The sequence below is a fragment of the Mauremys reevesii genome, linkage group 21, assembly GCF_016161935.1.
Source record: "Mauremys reevesii isolate NIE-2019 linkage group 21, ASM1616193v1, whole genome shotgun sequence".
NCBI lineage: Eukaryota > Metazoa > Chordata > Testudines > Geoemydidae > Mauremys > Mauremys reevesii.
In genome coordinates, this window is record NC_052643.1 from 486,347 (window position 1) to 508,355 (window position 22,009).

The window sequence follows — 22,009 nt, forward strand, 5'->3', positions numbered from 1 at the left end:
AGGTTCAGCTTCTCTGTAAAGAAACTGAACAGTCACAGGTCATGCTGCTCGCTGAGGAACCTAGCTTTCAAAGCCTCCCGGATGCACAGTGCTTCCCACTGGGCTCTTCTAATTGCACGGCTGTCTGGCTGGGCGTAATCAGCAGCCAGGCGATTTGTCTCAACCTCCCATCCCGTCATAAAGGTCTCCCAGAGATTGTGGAGCACACAGCAAGCTGCAATAATTATGGGGATATTGGTTTCGCTGAGATCCGAGCGAGTCAGTAAGCTCCTCCATCTCCCCTTGAGATGTCTGAAAGCACATTGAATGATGACAGTTACCCAAGACCACCCTCGAAACATTTCCCCCCCCAGCATGCATTGTGGGGAAATCCCAGAATTCCAATGGGCAGCGGGGACTGCGGGAACTGTGGGATAGCTTCCCACAGTGCACTGCTTCCAATGTCGATGCTTGCCCCGTTAGTGTGGACTCACAAAGTCGAATTAGTGTCCTTAGTGTGGACACACAAATTCGACTTTGTAAGGTCGATTCCACAAATTCGAATTAAGTTAAATCGAACTAATCTGGTGGTATAGACATACCCTGAGCAACAAGCATGGACCTCCCCTTAGACTTTCAGTGAGGCTCCGGGCTTGTCTATATGGTCAATTCGCCAGTGCCAAGCTGGGGTGTGACTCTACAGTCACTAGCCTGACACACACTGTTGGTCTGCAGCCTGTTACCGTGCACCAACCCACCATCGTTCAAAGTGGAGTAGATCGAGCCCTTAGGCTTCCAGTGGCTGAGTCACTTTTGAAAATGGGACTTACGCCTAGCAACGCCTAAATACTGTTAAAAATCTCAACCTTCCTGCCTTGGAGAGAGATTGGACTCTGATCTTGGGAGAGCCAGGGGCAGGGAACTAATTGGGAAGAACGTGTAGGTTGCAATCTTCTTCCTTAAAGAAGATTTGCAAATCACCTGAGAGGTACAGAGTCTGGTTACAAGAACTTTTGGGGGGGGGTTGTATAAAAGGAGCTGTAGATTTTTAAAGAGTAAAAGAGAGACAAGCATTTAGAAAGATGGCAAAGACCAAAAATATTTTATTAACCTTTGAGTTGTGATTTTTAGTATAAACAATCAAAAGACATTTGAAATTCAAAACTGTATAATTCCCCTTGAGTATATTTTGGACCATAGAAAAGTTAATACAATTTTAAATTAAAAGAATAAAAACATTCTTATACGCAGTGCTGTACCCATGGTATAAAAAGATCTTTCAGAAAATGTATCATAGGTTTCTTTTGAAATCCTTGCTCTAGTTCCATTTACATTTTTTGGACTTTTTTGAAGGAAACACAATAACCTGGGTTCAGACAAACAACCACTTTTCTCCCCTGATGGGTGAAGACAGACTATAAACACTGCTCTCCCCTGATGGGTGAAGAAGACATTTTTACATTGGGTCTGTAATTCAAAAGAGAGAGAGGGCTGTTAGTGCTGAGTTACGCAGAAAAAACAGCAAATAGGGCAGAAAGACCATACTGCTACCTTCCCTACTGATCTTCAGTGCACCCATCCACCCAGGTTTCAGCAAAACATCTGATAGTTTGACAAAATTCCGTTTGAAAAATTAGTTTGAATTTGGCATAGATTAAAAAAACTCCACACTCCTGTAGACTAAAAACTGGGAGAATGAGAAGTTAATGATATGAGGGGCTGTGTCTAGCGGCTACGAGGTCTGATGTTACAACCAGTCACTTTAAACAGCTTCATATCATGATCTGGAGAAGGGTGTAAACACTAATTTGATTTGCAGATACCACTAAACGGGGAGGGCTGAACCATGTAAACAGAAATAACCCCAAGGGACCAGTGTGGGCAGGAAGTAACAATAGAGAACGCCACTTCGAAAAATGCAAAGTAGGCATCTGGGGAGTAAATAAATTAAATATTCCATGGGAGCCATTGGCTTCCCTAGCACAGGGAAGCACTGGCCATCTTTAACTTAGGGCCAAAGATGTAGTTAGGCACCTTGGAAAATCCCACTAGTTATCTAACTCCCACTGATGTCAATGGCACTATTCCTGAGGGCACGTACTACCCAGTGCAACTAAGGGGTCCAGAAATGGGCCCTATGTCAGGATCTCACAAGCTGTTTCTCAGAGAAAGGAATATACTGAGATGCCTTAACAGCATTTTTTTAAAAAGAGTTCTTGTCTGTCTATTTAACAGAGCAACCTTTGTGTTTTTCAGGTGACCTGTCCTCAAAGATCAAGTGTTACTTTTCCAGAGTGTTAGATGCACTTTTTAAAAAATAATGTTATGCTGTTTCTGTAGTGAGTGAGAATCAGTACAGAATTGACCTTGTATGTGACCGATTTGGAAGTTACCAATATATTTCTAACTAGGCAGAAAACCGTAAAACTCAATTTTTCGAGGGCTGGCATAAAAGTATGAGTGTTTCCAGCGGCTAAGCATATTACTGTATTAACTATTAAGCATTGAAAAAGTCAGTCTAACCCTAAACGTGTATCTACTTTAGGACATTTTCAATATTACTCTTCTATTAGACAACGTTACAGCTAAAATATGCAGAGACTGTGGTACACAGGAGTATAAGAGGCTACATGTAAATCTAGGGTTGCAGAAAAGATAGAATATGATATTGTATTTGCAAAATACAGTAGTACTTGATGTGGTTAATGACTGTATCAATGTATAGGCACAATGGGAGCAGAGTTAAGGTTGCACAGGCAATTGGCACTTCCTCACTTAAGCGCTTAACTGTGCAACCTTAGTGACATTCTCCTAACATGGGTCCATCTCCAGGATTTTAAAATTCCACTTCCAAAACACCTGTAAGAAACTTGTGTTTGTTCTATAATCCTGAGCTGTTTGGCTGGGTGCCCTCTGAATGCTGACATTCTCTGAAACTACCAGAATCCAGCTGGCTTGACTGAGGGCTGCGAGCTGCTGAGAACACTTAGTCTATATTCCGTCTGACGTTCCTGGTCTAACCTGGGTGTGCCGGGATGCTGGGAGAGTGGGCACTGCCTGAAGATCTACAGGGAGCTTTGGGGCATTTTGCAGGAGAAGGGGCCTACTTAGGGGGACCAGATGTCCTGATTTTATAAGGACAATCCCGATTTTGGGGGCTTTTTCATATATAGGCACCTTTTACCCCCCACCCCCATCCTAATTTTTTACACTTGCTGTCTGGTCACCCTAGGCCTACTTAGCTGAGTTTCTCACCCGCACTGGAGTAGGGGCCCTGCTGCTATATCAGAATTCAGGAACTCTACCAGTCAGACACCTTTTCCATTTGTGGCTCCAAAGCCAGTTAGCAGCCAATGAAACATTTCAAAGCCTGCAGGAGACTTTACAGCCACTTGGATATTCAGGTTCCTAAGCTCTGTCATCGAGCTGTGCTCCCATAGAGTTTAGCAGCACCTCAAGTTTTAAGAACTCACCCTCCTACTGAGCTGATTTTACTAGGCCCTCGGTTCCGAAAACTGATTTGGAGCAGTCACTGGACTAAGATGTTTAGGGCCAGATTTCAGAAGCATTCCAGTGTTCTCCTTCGGAGGGACAGGATCCTCCATTGTTCATGGGGGAGCTGTTGAGTACAAACCCCTTTTGAAAGTCTGACCTGGAGCATGTAGCTAAGTTGGTTACACCCTTCCTAGGATATGTACTTAGTAAAAAGAAAAAGAAAAACCCAGTTTTCAAATGCTCATAACTTAGCCAAATCAAAACCATTTTCCTCCCTAACAAGGCCAGATACTCCTGCTCTCTGAGGGATAACCCTATGCCAATTTTCAGTTGTCAAACCTCAGCTAGTTCAGCTCTAAGACTTAAAAAATATTGTTTGTCTATGAAAGCAGCAAAGAGTCTTGTGGCACCTTATAGACGAACAGACATTTTGGAGCATGAGCTTTCGTAGGTGAATACCCACTTCATCGGATGCAAGTAGTGGAAATTTCCAGGGGCAGGTATATATATAAGCAAGCAAGAAGCAGGCTAGAGATAACGAGGTTAGTTCAATCAGGGAGGATGAGGCTCTCTTCTAGCAGCTGAGGTGTGGAAACCAAGAGAGGAAACTGGTTTTGTAGATGGCAAGCCATTCACAGTCTTTGTTTAATCCTGAGCTGATGGGTGTCAAATTTGCAGATGAACTGAAGCTCAGCAGTTTCTCTCTGAAGTCTGGTCCTGAAGTTTTTTTGCTGCAGGATGGCCACCTTAAGATCTGCTATTGTGTGGCCAGGGAGGTTGAAGTGTTCTCCTACAGGTTTTTGTATATTGCCATTCCTAATATCTGATTTGTGTCCATTTATCCTTTTCCGTAGAGACTGTCCAGTTTGGCTGATGTACATAGCAGAGGGGCATTGCTGGCATATGTTGGCTTATATTACATTGGTGGACGTGCAGGTGAATGAACCGGTGATGGTGTGGCTGATCTGGTTAGGTCCTGTGATGGTGTCGCTGATGGTGTCCTCGCCCTCAGACAACCTGCCAACCTGAAGCATATTCTCACCAGTAATTGCACACTGCACCATAGTAACTCCTACTCAGGAACCAATCCATGCAACAAACCTTGATGCCAACTCTGCCCACATATCTACATCAGCGACACCATCACAGGACCTAACCAGATCAGCCACACCATCTATAAGGTGCCACAAGACTCTTTGCTGCTTTTACAGATCCAGACTAACACGGCTACCCCTCTGATGTTTGTCTATAGTTGACAGTGGACTTTTTTCTAATTTTCTGAGTGCTCAGTCTTGCAAAAAACTTGTTTTGGGTATAAACCAAAGCTGCAGAATTTCAGTCTGAAAGGTGAAAGTTTCAGAAACATGGGTGCCTGTGAACAGGGGTGTATAAAGGTGCAACCTTATCTTAGTAGACAATGCTGCTACACCTATAATGCCAGTATATAAATCAGGGGTAGACTCTCTCCTGAAATACTGTGTTCAGGTTCAGCCAGGCCATCTGAAGGATAGAGAAGAAAAAGGCCACAGAAGAGCAACAAAATCTTCAGAGGCCTGGAAGGATTAGGAGGTAAAAAAGAGGTGACATGGTAAAAGTATCTCGAGTGACTAATAGCTCAGAGAACATCAGACCCTCCTATTTACCCTCTCAGAAATACAAGAACCGGGGGAAACCCAAGGAAATTAAAATACAACAAAATTTAGACTAATAAAGACTTGCTTTTACAAACACAAACCAACCTGTGGGACTCTATGCCACAAGATATCATGGAGATTGAGAATGTATTAGGACTTCTTTTAAAAACAGACATTTATATAGATAATAGCTGCATTTGCACTAGTTACGCTAAAAGTGTATATGGGATGAATCAACCCGTGTCTGCCAGGAATTAGGAAAACACTTTCCCAGTGAGGAATGATGGTTTTTGGCCATTCCTCTGAAGCATCTGGGACTGGCCTCTGTCACAAACAGGATGGTGGCCTAGATGGGCCCCAAGTCATCGCCAGCCTGGCCATTCCTATGTTTCAGTGGTGTAACTGTGTGGCTGGACAACATGGCAGGGGCCAAGCAATGCCGGAACGGTGATAAACCTGGCCGTGAGGCCAGCATAGCCTTAGCTATGGGGGAAGAACCTGGCGATGGCTGAAGCAAGAGCTACAGCAAGAAGAACATTTTAGATGCTTCTGCTGTAAGTGGAGCTGCCCCCCAGGCTATTGGCGATGCCCTGAAAAGTGTGTGTGTTTTCGGGAAGGCCCACCCAAGACTGCCCAAGCAGCATTGGAGAAGGATCCAGTGTCTCTGTTGCACTGACAAAGTGGTCGGGAACACCACGGTCTCTAGCACATGCTTGAGAAGGAAGGGAAACGTTGGGAGGCAGATGGGAAGGTGGGGGTCAGACATACTCCCTAGCTGTTGAAGGCTGTGATTGCCTATAGTGCTGCTGTCCTCTCCTCTCCTCGGTGGCTGTAGGGCAGGAGCAGCACAGGAAGGAGCCTCCCAGCATCGTCAGGCTGGCAGCCGCCCAGCCAACAAACAAGGCGGAACCAAATTCATACCTAGTGCGAGAGAGAAAAGAGATGGTGGAAACAAGGGACTGGTGCTCAACCCCTCTGTCAGGGGCTGGGAGGGAAAGGGACCCCATGCCCACACACCGACACATCACCCAGACTCCCCACATGGGCACATATGTAGAACGTGGCCTTCTCTCTATTGGGAGAAACGCTTTCATCCCTTGAGGCTGATGGAGCACTGGGCATTACAGAGAGGAAGACAGGCCAGAAGGAGCGCCGCCAGCTTTTTTGCCACCCTTGGCAGCGAAAGGTCCTGCCCCTGAAATGCTGCCCCCAACAGAGGTGGCGGAAGGTCCTGCTCCCAAAATACTGCTGATGACAGAGGCGGCGGAAGGTCCCGCCCCTGAAATACCGCTGACAACCGGGGCGGCCGAAGATCTGACCACCGCAGTCGCCACCCCCCAAATGTTAGCGCCCTAGGCGACCACCTAGGTCACCTAATGGGTTGCGCCGGCCCTGCAGACCAGGCAGGTTCCAGAGCCAGCGCCCGGACGGAACTCGGTGGATCGCTGATGGACTGATTTCAATAACGTCTGGAGGTGGGGGAGGGAACCGGGCGTATTCAACATTTTCACACATCACAAATCCCAAGCAATTTGAGGGGGAAGGGGAAGAGACCCGCCTGATCCCCTGCTGTATGATTCCCCAGGCGGGAGTGGTGTTGACAGCACAAACGGTGACCTGGATGGCAAACTAAGAAAATTCACAGCTGATATTAGATCAGGGAGATGAACCCCAGTGAGGACAGAGAGGGAGACGCTGCAGAGAACAGCAACCAAAGATCCCACCCCGGGAAAGACAGCTAACCCATCCAGGGAAATAGCAGCTGAAACTTGGATCCAGTGAGTGACAGAAAAAGGACCATTCGTGCTTCCTAGATCCAAGGGAGAATCAGGGCAGTGGCTCTGGCAAGAGGTTGCTGCTGGTAGAACAGGGGCTTATTTGACAAAGTGACTGAGTCTCCTGGAGAATGTATGGGGGCATATTGACAGGGGGCTGGCACTGCTGGGGCATGAACAGAGGGACAATAGCACCAGAGGAAAACGTAGGGTCATGTACGTACCCAGCCATGGGCTGGCTCCGGCAGGAAAGGACAGGGCAATGCAGGGGATGATGCCGTGTGTACTGTTTCTTTAACTTTGTATCAGGAGGCTAGGGAGGCATGGGGCTGAGGCAAATGGGCACCAGATGGCACCACGGGCAGGGGCACCAGGCTCTGAATACAATGCCCATGGCTGGGTACCTTTGTCACATTGCCACTAATGAGCTAAAACACAAGGAAAATGGCTTCCACCTAAACAGCCCATTTATTTAAAGGCGCTTACCGGGCATTAACTGGAGTGTTGGGGTTGAAGAATTCATAGGTCACCTGTGTTGCATACCATGAAACAGCTGTTAAGGTGCACAGACCTGGGAATATACAACAAGAACCAAAGAATCAGCATCCGGAGGCCTCTTGGGGATGTTTTTCCACCATCGACTTTACAATTTAATACAGTCATTCGCTTTTAAAAGCTATTTGAGCCCTTTAATATTCTATTCTTCATATCCTCTGTGACTAAGAAGTTCCAGTGGTAACACTAAATTGGACTCTTAGGGCTCATCTACGGACAACCATGACCCAAAATGACAACATTGGTTTCATTCACACCTTTTGTTATTTCGGTGAAAGTTGGTACGTGGACCCATCACTGCACATGGAATATGAGGCAGGCAGGAACTTTCCAATAAAAGACTAAAACCATCACCAGGTTGCTTAGAAACAAGGAAGCAGATTCTAAGAGGCAGCTAGCCAGACAGGAGTAACAGGTAGTTAATGTGACAGGACTAAAATATGCTTTCAGTTTACATACGTGAATAAGAACATAAGAATGGCCATACTGAGTCAGACCAAAGCCCAGTGTCCTGTCTTCCAACAGTGGCCAATGCCAGGTGCTTCAGCGGGAATGAATACAACAGGTGATCATCAAGTAATCCGTCCCCTGTCGCCCATTCCCAGTTTCTGGCAAACAGAGGCTAAGGACACCATCCCTGCCCATCCTGGCTAATAGGGTGACCTGTCCTCCATGAATTTATCTAGTTCTTCTTTGAACTGAAATCAGCTGAGTTACTCCATGTGGAACTGGGACCAGAATTTGGGCTGCCATTTTTAAGAGACAAGATCCCTTTGAAGCAGGAATAAATATAAGGTGCAAAACTGTCAAATTAGTTCTCTTTCCTGTTGCGAAATGGCTCTAAACAAAGAGGATCCCAGACTAGAAGAAGGTGGTTTCTCCTTCCTGTTCTTAGGGACAGCTTTATAACCTTGGGAAAGAAGTGAATCTTTTCCAGACTGGATTCAGAACAGGACTGAGCACAGATTTGGACTCTGCAGGCATGGCAGAATATTCATTCTAAGAACACCTGGACCTTTGCTGAAATTGTTAATGGGAAATCATCACTTATAAGGGATGTTTCTAGTGGGTTCCCACTGGGACCCGTTCTTGGCCCAATGCTATTCACTTTCTTTATCAATGATCTGGAAGAAAAATGAGGTTTGCAGATGACACAAAGGTTGGTGGGTTGGTAAATAATAGCAAGAATGGGTCAATGATATAGACCACTCTGATCGCTTGGTAAACTGGGTGCAATTAAACAACAGCATTTAATACAGCCAAAGGCAAAAATCACACATCTGGGAAACAAGAATGTAAGTCAGACTTCTATGGAAAGCAGAGACTCAACGTGGGTTATGGTGGGTAACTGGAGCTAAAAGGGCTAACATAATCCTTGGATATAGAAACAGAAGAACATAAAGCATGAGTAGGAGGAGTTATTACCACTTTATGGGGCAGGAAAGAGACCATTAATGGGCATTGTCCATTTCTGGTATCCTGTTGTGATAACTGGGCCTACATATTTACCCTAATTGCGAGTTCAACTGTAGGAAGTGAGTGTAGGTTCGTCAGATGTCACCATAACCTGTAACAATAAATGCTGACGGGGAAAAGTAAGGGAAGTTATTTTCAGTAAAGAATCTTATAAACAGGTGCAAGAAAACCAGACAGAGACTGAATTAATCCAAACAAAAAGGACTCCAGATGTAACCCATTAGTTGAGATCATGCCTGGTAGACAAGAAAATCTGGGTCTGAAAATTAATGAACCAAAATTGGTGTGTCAGAAACCAGATCTGATTGGTGGAAGAAATAATGAGCGGATAGGCTATTCTGCCCACCACTCACATTTTTTTCCTTACAAAGACTTTGCGGGAGATGGGGGGAAAGAATAAGATGGAGCTACTAAAGCAAGCTTCACCATCATGGCTGCCACTCTATCATCTCCTGGGACCTCCGACCTAATCCTGAAAGATGTCCTGACCTGACTGGGCCAGAGAGAGGGACCCAGACAACACTGCCACCTCTACTGGCTCCAGGTGAATCCCAAACACCACCTGGGATGAAATGGGATCAGATTTTAACAACAACAACCCAACACTGGTCCTGCAGCAGCATCCATCCTGGTCTCGGGTATCATTTCTTATTACCTAGACATGGATGGTTCAATTATTCTAGGTTCTGTACAAACATATAACAAAGATGTGGTCCTGCCCCAAAGAGCTTTCAATCCAAGTTACACATTCGTAGCCAGGGGCCTCATCCGTACATAAATCGGGGATGGAATTAACATTACTAATTCTCCATCTTGCACTGAACACTTTCAATCAACAAGCAGGATCACTGGCAGCAGAAGATGCTATTTTCCTGAGGGAGAACCCATGACAAAGCCAAAAGAACCAAGATGAAACATCCCAGCATTGGCTGGCATCAGCCCATTTCAGTGCTGGGCCTCCCCAAGAACACCTTAACTGAAAGGCAGGTCTGATGCACCTGTGCTAAACGGCTGTGGCTAAATGGGCTTTCAGCTGAGCCAGCTTGCCTTGGAGAAGCCAGCTGGCTCCATTAGACACAAGTGCCACTTATCTAAACCCCACCCCCTTGTCTTACAGTCTTCCACATCTCCCAGAGTTAAAACAAGAGGCCCCCTTTTACAACCGCTGGGTGGGCTGAATAGGTGGATTTCAGATCCCTGAGGCCACACTGCTATACCCAGCGATGAGCTGCCAAAATTTTAACAACTGGTTCCCTATAAAAAGTTCTGATTCAAGGGAGGGGAGGGGAGGAAGGGCTGGGGCAGGCAGAGACATACTTGTGGGGCCGGAGGTCCCTGCAGGGCCTGGGGCAAATTGCCCCCCCCAGCAGCCCTAGAGCTTGCAACCCCCTCCCCCTTTACCTTGCTGGCAGCTCAAAGCAACTCCAGAGCTCAGCTGAGCTGCCCACGCTGCAGCTGGGGGGAAGCGGGGGAAGGGCCGGGGGAGCCTCAGTCTCCCCAGCTGGGAATCCTGGGAGCAACAGGAGGGTCCGGCCTACGGACCAGAGTTCTTTGCCCACTCCATGGCCCTTTAACAACCGGTTCTCCATGGAGGTCTAATTTTAGCAACCGGTTCTTGGGAACCTGTGGGAACCTGCTCCAGCTCACCACTGGCTATACCCACCTGTGCTCAGAAGTTGCATCTACAGGCATAGCATCTACTAGAAATAGAGGAAGATGTTTATTAACCCTAATGCCTGAGATCACACTCTCTCTCCCAAGGGAAATAACTCACATCGACTTTGAGGCTACCTGCCCATTCAGAAAGTGTGACAAGTCATCAGATCCCCTGCCCCATGGTAGTGCTAACCAATATTACAGCAGACAAGTTCAGACTATCATCAAATCTGGCAGGAGTTTGTGGGTACAGGGAGCCCTGGACTTTGGCTTACCTGCTATGAGGAAGAGGACGCCACCGGCCACAGCAATCCGGCTTTTGACAACAGGGTTCTCGTCCCCCACTTTGGTACATTTCATTCCCACCACGCTGACAATGACCCCCACAAAGCCCATGAGGATAGAAACCACCATGAGTGCCCGGGAGGTTTGGAGGTGAACTGCAAAGCAAGAAAAGTGCAAGTCACTGGTGCTGCAGAGCAGATTAACCATGCCAAGAACCAGAGCCAGAGAAGAGAAGGAGCATCACTGATCAACAAGACCAGAACCCCAGGGAATAACCATGCCTCCAATTCTCTCACCTCCTAAGTCCCTGCACTGGTGAGTGCAACTATTTGCGTCCCTAGGTAGCAGTTCTGAGGTGCCCAGCATCCCTTCCCGGGGCCATATTGCCTTGTGGCATTTAAAGAGCCATCCCCCGATGTAAGCAGAGTCAGGATGAGCTCTACCCTGAAATCTGGTGGTGAAGTATGGGGAGTGTGGAAAGGAATTTCAGGTATTTGCATGGGCACACCCACTCCACCTAGTATAAAAAACGGCAGCCTGGGATGGTCATTTTGACAGCTCTGGGATCCCCAATTTCTTTGATTATTGGGGCAGGAGGAATAAAGTGTTGGCACCCTGATTATGTGAATGAGGAACTATGAGACTGCGTTATGACAGAGATGGCTCACTATCCATTAAGTAGCACTTGCTAAACAAGGGACATGGGTGCCAAAACCCAGTGAATTGAGAGAGGTTGGGGACTGGTGTGTGTACCTGATGGTATGGGTGATCTTTTGAGGGCCTAGAACAGGGGTCGGCAACCTTTACTATCAAAAGAGCCATTTTGCCCCCTCTTCCACTCAAGAAAAATAGTCTGGAGCCGCAAAACATAACACTGCTTATAAACTTTTAAAAGTTTTAATCTTTTTTTAATTTTACCTGTTACAACAACAGAATATAACAAACAGAAGTGCAGTGTGCATGTGTAGGCCTACTTTGAAATAAATTAAACACTGAACTATGCAGGCCTTTTTGAGTCCTTCCCGTATTTGTGTAAAATTAAAATAAAACGTAGCCCACTTTAATATAAAAAAAAATAGTTGCAGCTTAGCAGTTTTAAAAAAGTAAACATAAAATTAGGAACGTTTTTTGACAAGTCCATTTCAGTGTGCTCTCATCCTCTTCGGGTTTCTTTCTCGGCCAGCAATCAACCGAAGCACTTGAACATACAATAAAAAACTACATCAGCTCCGGGTCTGAAATAAATGTTTTTTTCTGAATAATAATAGCCTATTAAATGCTAGTGTTCTCACCTGTTTAATGTGACTTCTGTTTCTGAAGCTTGATGCTGAGCTTCCCTATGTCGGGGCTGTAAGATGTGACTTTGATCTTCACACAGGACTGTAGGCTCTCATTTGTGAGGCGGGAGCGATATTTGGACTTTATGAAGTTCATGCTTGAGAAAACTTGCTCGCATAAGTATGTTGAGCCAAAGATGGACAGGACTCCAAATGCATACTTTTTCATGTTCATATAACGTGTCGGGAATGGCACTCCATGTTTCAAAAACAAGTTTGTTGGGTTTGGGGAGGTTTTCAATATCATTCCATTTGTGCTCTTTAGCGAGAGTGGCCTTCTGACGGGCGACTTCTTCGAGATCCGCTGTCAGGCTTTTGAACTTGGACACCCATAAGTCTTTATCCGCTATGTCGGCCAGTTCAATTTCAAGATCGGGCTGACTTATCCCTGTGAATGCGGATATGTTCAGCAGGGATGGGTCGATGTCCAGCAGTGTGATAGGGAAGGACAGAGTGTTTTTTTTCCTTTCTGAACTCGCTGAATCTTTCTCCAAATGCAGCTTGCATTGCCATAATTGCACGGTGTAAATCACAATTTATGTGATTGTTCTCTTCTTTGAACTCTCTCAGGGAGGGGAAGTGAGAGAGCGTACCTCTCTGTACATCTCTGGCAAACACTGTCATCTTGCGCTCAAACGCCAGAACATCCTCCAGCAACTGCAGGGCCGTGCTTCCCTTTCCCTGGAGATTTTTATTCAGCGTGTTTAAGTGACTTGTCATATCCACCATGAAATAAAACTTTTCCAGCCAATCGAGGTCTCCCAGTTCGGGATAGTTGAGGCCTTTGCTTTCCAAGAAAGTTTTCACATGTTCCAGACAAGCAGCGAAGCATTTCAGCACGTCTCCCCTTGACAGCCACCGAACTCTGTTGTGCAGCAGGAGATCCAAATATGTGCTCTCGACTTCATCTAACCATGAACAAAACTGTCGATTTAACCTGTTTGCAATTATTTTGTTCACTATCTTAATAACGAGGTTCATCACTTCCACACATTCAGGGGGGAATGTTTGAGCGCACAGTGCTTCTTGGTGCAAGATGCAGTGAAACGTCATCAGCTCTCGATCCAGCGACTTTTGAAGTAAATTCACAAAGCCCTTCTGTGCTTCTCTCATACTGGGTGCACCATCAGTAGACACTGACACCAGGTGAGTGGTGTTTATTCCTTTGGCTTTTAGACAACTCAAAACAGTCTCACAAATGTCCTGTCCCCACGTTTGGCCCTTTAGCGGTATGAGTTCAATCAGTTCTTCCTGCGGCCCATCAGAGTTCACATATCTGCATAACAGTGCTGTCTGCTCAATATTGTTTACATCACTTGACTCATCACAGGCAATTGAATATGCTTGAGCTGAATTGATGTCATCAATTTGCTTACTGGTGATGTTTGTTGCCATTTTAATGGTCCTGTCCTTGATGGTCTTTGCAGAGAGAGGCATTTCTTTAATTTTCTGAATAATTTCCTGTTTGTTTTTGAATTCAGAGAATAGATGCTCTGATATTTTTATGAACGATTCTTTCATGTATTCTCCGTCTGTGAATGGCTTCCCCCTCCTTACGATCTCATGAGCTGCCACAAAACTAGCAGCTGTAGTTGAGTTTGGAGAGTTGATCCACTTCTTGAAAGTATGTTTGCTCTGCTCAACTTTCCGTAGTAGTTCCGAAATCGCTCTCTTTCGCCCATCTTCAGTTGGGTACTTTTCAGAAAATGCTGAGTGCTTGTTTTGAAAATGTCTTTCAACGTTACATTTTTTGTTTGCTAATTTCTCACCACATATCAAGCACACAGGTAAGTCAGCATCGTTGGCAGTGAAGGCAAAGGAATCTGTCCATGCAGAATTAAACTCTCTATTTTCTTCTGAGATTTTTCTTTTTTGGGATGTATTCATGGTTAGCTTCCCGCGGGGGTCGCACACTCAAGAAGCCACCTGCAGATAAAGGCAAGGGCTATAGACGTGGATGTGACGCATATTTTAATTGACAAATTATAAACTTTTTTTTAAAAATTCAGTGTTAAAGTATCACCTCGAACTCCAAGATAACTGTGCAACAAAATAAACAAAAATAAAATAATATATAAATAAAAATTAAATTAATAAATAACCATTATTCTTTTGTCAAGGCCGAAGGGAGCCACAACAAGGAGGCTGAAGAGCCGCATGCGGCTCCAGAGCCGCGGGTTGCAGACCCCTGGCCTAGAACATCAATTGCACATCCTCCTCTCTCCACTGTTGAAGAGCAGAGCTAATTTTGAATCCTTTAGGAGTCCTGCTGCTGACCTGAATTCACGTTGGGCCAATGGTGCACCAGCACCAGGGCTCCCCTACTACAAACTGAAATCACCAAGAGCTGAAATCACTAAAAGAGCTAAGCTTACTGAGCTGAGATCACTGAGTGCTGTGTTAACTAGTGGGGGAGCCTGAAGATCTATTGCTAAGCGGCTGGCAGAGTGGAGCAGTTTGCAGGGATGGCTGAAGCGGTTCACAGGTTGGCTGGAGGAGCGGCACAGCTGGTGGAGTGGAGCCAGTCGTGGTGAAGGCTGCAGCAGAACTCCATGGAGAGGCAGGGCAGTTGGCCCCGGCCCACGTAAGGTACCCCTTAACACCCTGTGTGTGCCCCCCCCCATTTCCACCCAGGCAGGGGGGGGTAAAACTCTGCAGATAAACTTTGGAACTCTAGGGTGGCACTGACTAGAGACAGAGACTTTGGGGTTGTTGGACTTTGGGGTGATTGGACTTAAGACCCTAAGGGGGAAAGGACATTGCCAAACGTACTTGGAGGTGGGTTTTTTGCTTATGGTTTGTGTATAATCCTGTTTGTGGTGTCTCTCCAAGGTGATGCCGCATTGTTTCCCTCCTTTATTAAAAGGATTTTGCTACACTCGGACTCTGTGCTTGCGAGTGGGGAAGTATTGCCTCCTAGAGGCGCCCGGGGGGGGGGGGTATGTAACTGTCCCAGGTCACTGGGTTGGGGCTTGAGCCGGTTTTGCATTGTGTTATTGAAACGGAACCCCTGGATACTGAACCTGGCCCTTGTTGCTGCCAACTCAGAGGGGCAGAAGGGTTACACCTAGGTTTGCTGCTCTGTGGCACTGAGGAGCCATTCTGCACCAGCGGTAACATCATGGCCCGTCCTGGAGCTGTTCTCCGATGATCAGGTCACTTCACAAACACCGGGATCCTCTTCCTTACCAGCCACGCTGCTCTCTGGAGTCCAGAATTCAACCCCTGACTCATCAAGCTCCCAGCCCAAAGGGGGGGCTTTGGAGGCTGAGGGGGAGGATTTAGCCTCAGGTATTGTGACCAGATGCAGTTCCCTCTCCTCTCCTCTCCAAGGGTGGCTCCAGTACTGGAACACTGCAGATAGGCCCCCATCCCACATCAGAGCACAGACACGTTGATCAAACTCCTCAGTCTTCTAAAGACACCTGAGCTGATTTCTTTCACAACAAGTGCAACCTTCATTGGGAGTGTGTTTCCTCTTTAGTGCAACCTTCATTGGGAGTGTGTTTCCTCTGCCCTCCCTTTCCCCCGCTCTGTGTCGCTGAATGGTTTTCAGGGGGATTTTTCCATTTTATTTGATCATAGTTGGTGCTACAGAGTGTCAGGGAGTCAGGGCCCTGCACCCCTCTTCCTGGGATTCACCGTGACTCTCAGCCAGCCAGTAAAATGGAAGGTTTATTGGACAATAGGAACGCAGTCTACAGCAGAGCTTGTAGGCACAACCAGGACCCCTCAATCAAGTCCTTCTGGGGGTTCAGGGAGCTTAGACCCCAGCTTGGGGTTCCCTGCATTGCACCACCCAGCCCCAAACTGAAACTAAAAACTCCTCCAGCAGCTTTCTTCCCCCTCCCCCTGCTCCTCCTCTCCTTTGTTCAGTCTCCCCGGCAGAAGGTGTCACTTCTCCCAACCCCCCTCCTGGCTCAGGTTACAGCTTCCTTCTCAATGCAACTCCCCTGCAACATTCCCAGGTCAAATCCGCCCCGCTCCCTGCTCCGTCACAGTTGGGTATTGGGTGGAGACCCCATGAGGGAGGAGAAAGACGACTTTCTTAATGTATTATCCCTTATTCCCTTCCATTCTCCCCCTTTCAGTGTCGACAGCCCATTCATTACACTGCCCCGTTACATGCAGGGTGAGGATCAGTGGGGCCACTTCTGTCCTAGGAGCATCTGCTAGTCTGGAGTGGTAAATGTTTACTAGAAACCTGCAGTTAGCAAACACACACACTGGCATAGGGGCAGGATTGGGATGCCCACTTCTCAGTAACGTTAAAGTCAGTTATGTGTCTAAATCCCCTAAGCAGCTTTGAAAATCTCCGTTAGAAAGGCAGAATTAAGCCTTAGGCTGCAGCCATCTTGGAATACAAAAGCCCCTGAACTTGCGCAGTGTGACCCAACCCCGGCCATCTTCACAAGGGCTTGGCGGTGGTGGAGGTGTAAAAGGCTGTTCTCGGACAGGGTGGCAGAAGCCCTGCTCCGGGTTTGTCCAGACACTAACAGTATCCTGCGAGCCCAACGCCCATTGCTTTAGCCCCTGTTGTTTTTAACACCTATAAAGTGGGATCAATTGTCAATCCTGCCTGAGAAGGGGCAGGAGGGCATCACGAGCTGTGAATGTGTCCTATAAAATAGGTGATGAAGGACAGCGCTGATTGGTGGGGCAGGAACTGAGTTAAGGCTGGAAGGGGGTGGGGGGACACTCGCTCCAAGTACTTTCTGTCCACTTGTGAACTCAGAAAAGATGGACACAAGAAATGTCTTAAAACAATGAGAAATGCCTAAGTTTGGGGCATGGGCCATGGTCTTCACGGGACATTCTGTGAGACGTGGGCAAGGGGCAGGGCAACAGCTTCGGCTGTAGATTCCGGGACACTCCTAGGCATCAGGTCACCACCACACGAGCAAGAACATCCGGCAGCTGAACGAGCTCAGGCTGAAGCATGAATGTCTCTCATGGGCTGCTCATTTGCTTGTTGGTTGCAAGTCCCGTTTTCTACGTGCGGGGCGGGGAAAGGAGCCTGGGATGTGATGCGAACCCAAGAATGCAGCACGGAGCTGGGAGACCAAGACCCCCCCGTGGCCGGGTTTGAAAGATGAAGGCTGGTGATGTGATGTGGGGACACAACAAAGTCCTGGTCGCTGTTGCCCGGAGCCCAATGCCCGAGCTGCTCCGGGGCATTCTTGGAAAGAGGAGCTGCTTCCGCTCACCAGAGCTCAGCTTGGGGTCTAACACTGGCCTGAACCCATCCCGGGGCAGCCTCCTATCCTGCAGCCTGAAAACCGGGTTGGAAAATCCCGCTCCGGGGCAAAATGAGGTGAACCCTTGTCCGAGGGGGGGGAAGCAACATTTCGTGTCCGTTGAGTTCCCAGTTGATGAAGTGACCCCTGTGTTCAGTGGCACAATGGACGCTGACAAGCGGGATGTGTGAACCACACCCCGGGCAGAGCTCTGCTGGGCTCTGACTGCGGTTCCCTCCCCTTGGCTGAATATTAATATGGCTCCTGTAAAGTACAACCCGCCCCCACCATTTGCGGCCTGTTTTCACCCACTCACCTTCTGGTCTCGCTTTGTAGCAGGCTGTGGATGCCCTGTACAGACAAAGGAAGGAGACCCCAGGCAAGGGATGCGAGTTACCAGGATACGAAAAGAATGTGCAGCCTCGCTCCTCTCCCACAAACTAAACTAATCTCACTTCCCAGCTGGCTGCAAATCTCCAGCAGCTCCTATAGCAGGGGCAGGCAGGATTTGTTGGGTATTTTTAAGCCCAGGCTTGTGTTAGGGACTCAGGAATAATTAGTTTCAATTCTTCTCGTTTAAACAAATAGCTCGTTTCCATTTTAAATCTGGCATCCTGCTGGCTCCTAGGAGGGTCAGTGCTTTCCCCCACTAAGCGACTGCCGTGGCCCAAACGGAGCTGTTCGTTCTGTGCAGAGACATAACTAGGTATTTTTGCACCCAAGGCAAGAATATAAAATTGTGCTCTCCCCCAGGGCCGGCTCTTCATGGCAATTCGGCAGTGGGTCCCTCAGTCCCTTTTGGAGGAATGGGCCTGTCGTCGAATTGCCACCGAAGAATGGATGAAGTGGTGGCGGTAGAGCCTGTGATTTTGGGGGGGGTCTAACTCATGATTTTTGACTGCTTGGGCTGGTAATGTTGCTTCCAAGATGGTCTTTGGTTCTCATCCAGTTCCAATCCAGAGAGGGACTCACAGGTTAAGAGAGGAGGGAGGTGCTGGATATCAGCAGTGGCCACTAGGGATCAGCACGTGTCCTGAGAATGCTGGGAGTTCAGGTCTGCAGGGCAGGATCAGGGGTGACAGGTTTGTAGAAATTTTGGTGGTGCCCAGAACCCGCCTCCACTCAAACTCCACCCCCCACCTGCCCAAGGCTCTGTGAGGGAGTTTGGGTGAGGGAGGTCTGGGGTGCAGGCCCTAGGCTGGGGCAGGGGATTGGGATGCAGGCTCTGGGAAGGAGTTTGGGGGATGGGAGGAGGTGCAGGTTCTGTGAGGGAGTTTGGGGATGGGAGGGGTGCAGAGGGATGGGGTGCAGGGGTGAGGGCTGTGGGTTGTGGCTGCAGATGAGGGGTTTGGAGTGTGGGAGGGACTCAGGATGAGAGTAGGGGTGTGGGGGGTGAGGGCTCTGGCTGGGACTGAGGATGAGGTGTTTGGGGTGCTGGAGGGGCTCAGGGCTTGGGCAGAGGGTTGAGGGTGTGGTGGGGGAGTGAAAGCTCTGTCTGGGCTCTGGGGTGGGGCTGGGGATGAGTTTGGGGTGCAGGCAGGCTGCTCTAGGACAGGGGCCAGAGAGGAGGACTCCCCCCAGCCCTTTCCCTGCTGGCAGCAGCAAGCTCTGGGGGAGGAGCCCCCCTTTCCTGCCCCCCCCCCCAGCAGCACACTCACCCCTACCACTGTCACTACATGTGCTCCTAGGGCCCCTCTCAGGTCCAGGAATCTCCCTCACCTCCCCTGTGATGGGTGCCGGGGGGCACTGCGTAAGCCTCCTCCCCTGCTGTTGCCCCTGACTCTCTGCTCCGGGGCCAGGAAGGCGTGGGGGGGGGCAGGAGGGAGGCACAGGGGGGCGGCAGGTGCGGGGGGAGATCACCCAGGTTATAAATATCTCTGTGCCAGCGGCTTTTTTTTTCTTTGCCGCTTTGTGCGCCCGAGGCAAGTGCCTCACTTGCCGCCCTCGTTACGGCGCTGGTTCAGTGGGTAGCAGATTCCCTCCGGGCCTCTGTCTGCCGAAGAGCCCAGGCGCGGGGGTCAGACACAGCCTCTGTCTTCTCCAAAAGAGCAAGTGCCTGAACCTGCTGGGACCTGAGAGAGGCTCCCAGGCTCCTCGCCCGCAGCAGCTCCCTTCTAGGGCCACCAAAGGCACTTTCAGCCCAGACACAGCACAGAGGGAGGGGGCAGAGTCCGGGTGCAAAGGGACAGCGAGCAGAGGAGACATGGAGCGTGGAGTGTAAAAGAGGCGCTAGGACGGGGTAGGAAGGACGTTCCTGTTCACAAGAACTCACTAGTGACATTACAGAGGCAGGGAAGTGTTGAGAGAACCAAAGGAAGCTTTGAAAGGAGTAAAGGGTAACAGTGGATAACTTTGCAGTGTTGTAACGTGTAATTAACTCCCCACAGAGCACAAGCAACTCCCCCTTTTCCTTGCAGGCTGGGGGCTTGGCTACCCTGAATGCTGCTGCGGCACGCAGGGCTGCAGCTGTGCCGTGTGGACCCTCCCTACACCACCAGGAGGTGCCTCCCGTCAGATGAGCCACCTTCCGCCAGGCGGTGGTGAGGTGGACTGAAGAATTCTTCCTTCGATCTAGCACTGTCTATACCACGGTTAGACTGCCATAGCCACATCTCTCGGGTGTGGCTTTACACAGCCATGCTGATGTAAATCCCCAGCAGAGACCGGCCGTAGGATGCTGGGGCCGAAGCACAAAACCCAGCCTGTGCCAGAGGCGAGAGGTCAGGTGCTTTCTGGACTAGAACAAAGTCCGGAGCGAGGCCGAGGCACGCAGGGCCAGTGCAGTCATTTAGGAAGTCGCTTAGGGTGCTGGGATTTGGGCACTGGGATTTGGGGGGCGCCATTTTCTTCAGCAGCGACCGCAGAGGCCGGTCTGCGGCGGCTCTGGTTGCCACCAGCATTTAGGCGGAGGGAGCTGGGGCAGGGGAGCGCGGGGAGGGCCGCCTGCAGCAAGTAAGGGGGGGCAGCATGCAGGGGAACTCCCTGCCCCAGCTCAGCTTAGGTGCTGAAAGCCTGGGAGGTGGCTCGGGGTGCTCGTGCGTGGAGCAGGGGTGAGCTGGGGTGGGGGGGATGCCTCAGGGTGGGGAGCTGCCACAAGGGGGTGCCTCAGGGCAGAGGGGGGGAGCTGCCACGGGGGGGGCACCTCAGGGCAGGGGGGGATCTGCCGCGGGGGGGAGGGCGGGACGCAAAGTGAAAGTTTCGCCTAGGGCGGAAACATCCTTGCACCAGCCCTGGAGGCACGGGAGCTTTTCGCTTCCCTGCTTCAGGGGCTGATCTGGGCACCAGCTACATTTCGTGACCATCAGTCCGTCCGCACCAAGATTTCTTCGGGGCCTGCGGTGAGTGCAGATGACAGGGGAGATTTGGCATTTGAGCTCAGCCAGGCAGGTATGACAAGGGGAAGGTTCGGGGGGAGGGTCCCTGCTCCTGGCTGTGCCATAGGCTCCATGTGTTACCTTGAGCAAGTCCCATAGGTCCAGGGGGCTCAAAGGTGTTTAGGCACCTAACTCCCCCGGTGGGACTTTTGGGCTCTGGGCCTCAGTTTCCCATCTGTACCCTGGGGATAACCGCCCTGCCCCGCCCCCCAGGGGTGTTGTGAGGACAAACCCATTAAAGGGGCGGTGCCGGGACGCTGCAGAGATGGGGGCAATACAGGCACATGTCAATCTACCCCCCCCATTCCCTACGCCGCCGGGGGACCCGTCTCCTCGGCTTCCTCCAGCCGCTTCAGGGTCAGGCTCCCCAAGCCTGGGCTTCCCCCGGGATGACAACCCCTTGCTCCGGGGTTTCTCTCCAGGGCAGGGGGCACACAGCAGGGACCTGGCACCCAGGGCCAGTCCTGCCCTGGCAGCGAACTGCAGGGGCCTGCCGCAGCCACGGGCCAAGCAACCGAGCCCAGAAAGGGCCCTCGCGCCCCCAGCCGCGCCCCCACCTGCCCGCGGGCTCTGAGCGGCGCTGGCCCGGCCCAGCAGCGCCCCACGGGCAGAGCCAGCACCGCCCCGCTCCCCGCCGGCAGGACTGTATAGCGCCCGGTCCCGTTCGCCCCGGGGCTCCCGCCGGACCCCTGCCCGCTCCGGCTCGCTGCCCCCGGTGGCCGGAACACGATGTCCCGGGACATCGAGCCCCCTTCTCCCGGAGAGCCCCCAGGCTCCAGCCCCCCTTCCCCATGCCCCCCGGCTCCCGCCCGGCTCTTGTCCCGCGCCCCCCGGCTCCCGTCCCCCTTCCCCCGGCTCCCGCCCGGCCCAGCGGGGACGCACCGTCCAGCGAGAGCAGCGAGTCGTGCAGCTTGCACTGGACCTGGCCGGTGCTCTGCGAGGCGCAGCTCATCCACAGCCCCTCGTACAGCCCCACGGCCGTGATGATCGCGTCGCCCGCGTACGAGCTCTGCTTCCACTGGGGCAGCGCCGCGCTGCAGATGGTGCCGACCCAGCCGCCCAGCGCCAGGAAATAGCCCAGCAGCTGCAAGCCCGCGTTGGCCATGGCGGCTCCCTCGGGCACTGGGCGCCGGAGCCCAGGGGCAGGCGGCTCCGTGCTCCCTGCCCAGCCCCGCGCTGTGCGGAGCCCCCGACCGCCCCGATGGG

The 22,009-nt window shown here is 50.2% G+C and overlaps 1 protein-coding gene across 1 annotated transcript; it reads right to left on the reverse strand.

Annotated features, from left to right (window-relative positions):
- Positions 1-1,160: 1,160 nt before the first annotated feature.
- CLDN19 (claudin 19) lies at positions 1,161-21,968 on the reverse strand. Its single transcript, XM_039509284.1, has 5 exons — positions 21,686-21,968; positions 10,846-11,010; positions 7,370-7,454; positions 5,877-6,029; positions 1,161-1,446 (listed from the first exon to the last, which is right to left on the reverse strand). Exons 1-5 carry the CDS (start codon positions 21,906-21,908, stop codon positions 1,395-1,397), a joined length of 678 nt encoding a protein of 225 aa, XP_039365218.1. The 5' UTR covers positions 21,909-21,968; the 3' UTR covers positions 1,161-1,394.
- Positions 21,969-22,009: the final 41 nt, after the last annotated feature.

Bases quoted from the DNA above. Each gene is read 5' to 3' on its own strand.
- CLDN19 (XM_039509284.1), bottom strand. From the start codon at position 21,908: ATGGCCAACGCGGGCTTGCAGCTGCTGGGCTATTTCCTGGCGCTGGGC. The intron at 11,011-21,685 runs GTGCGTCCCCGC...CTTGCTTTGCAG, and splicing joins CTCGCTGCTCTCGCTGGACG to TTCACCTCCAAACCTCCCGG. The intron at 6,030-7,369 runs GTAAGCGCCTTT...CTCTCGCACTAG, and splicing joins AACACTCCAGTTAATGCCCG to GTATGAATTTGGTTCCGCCT.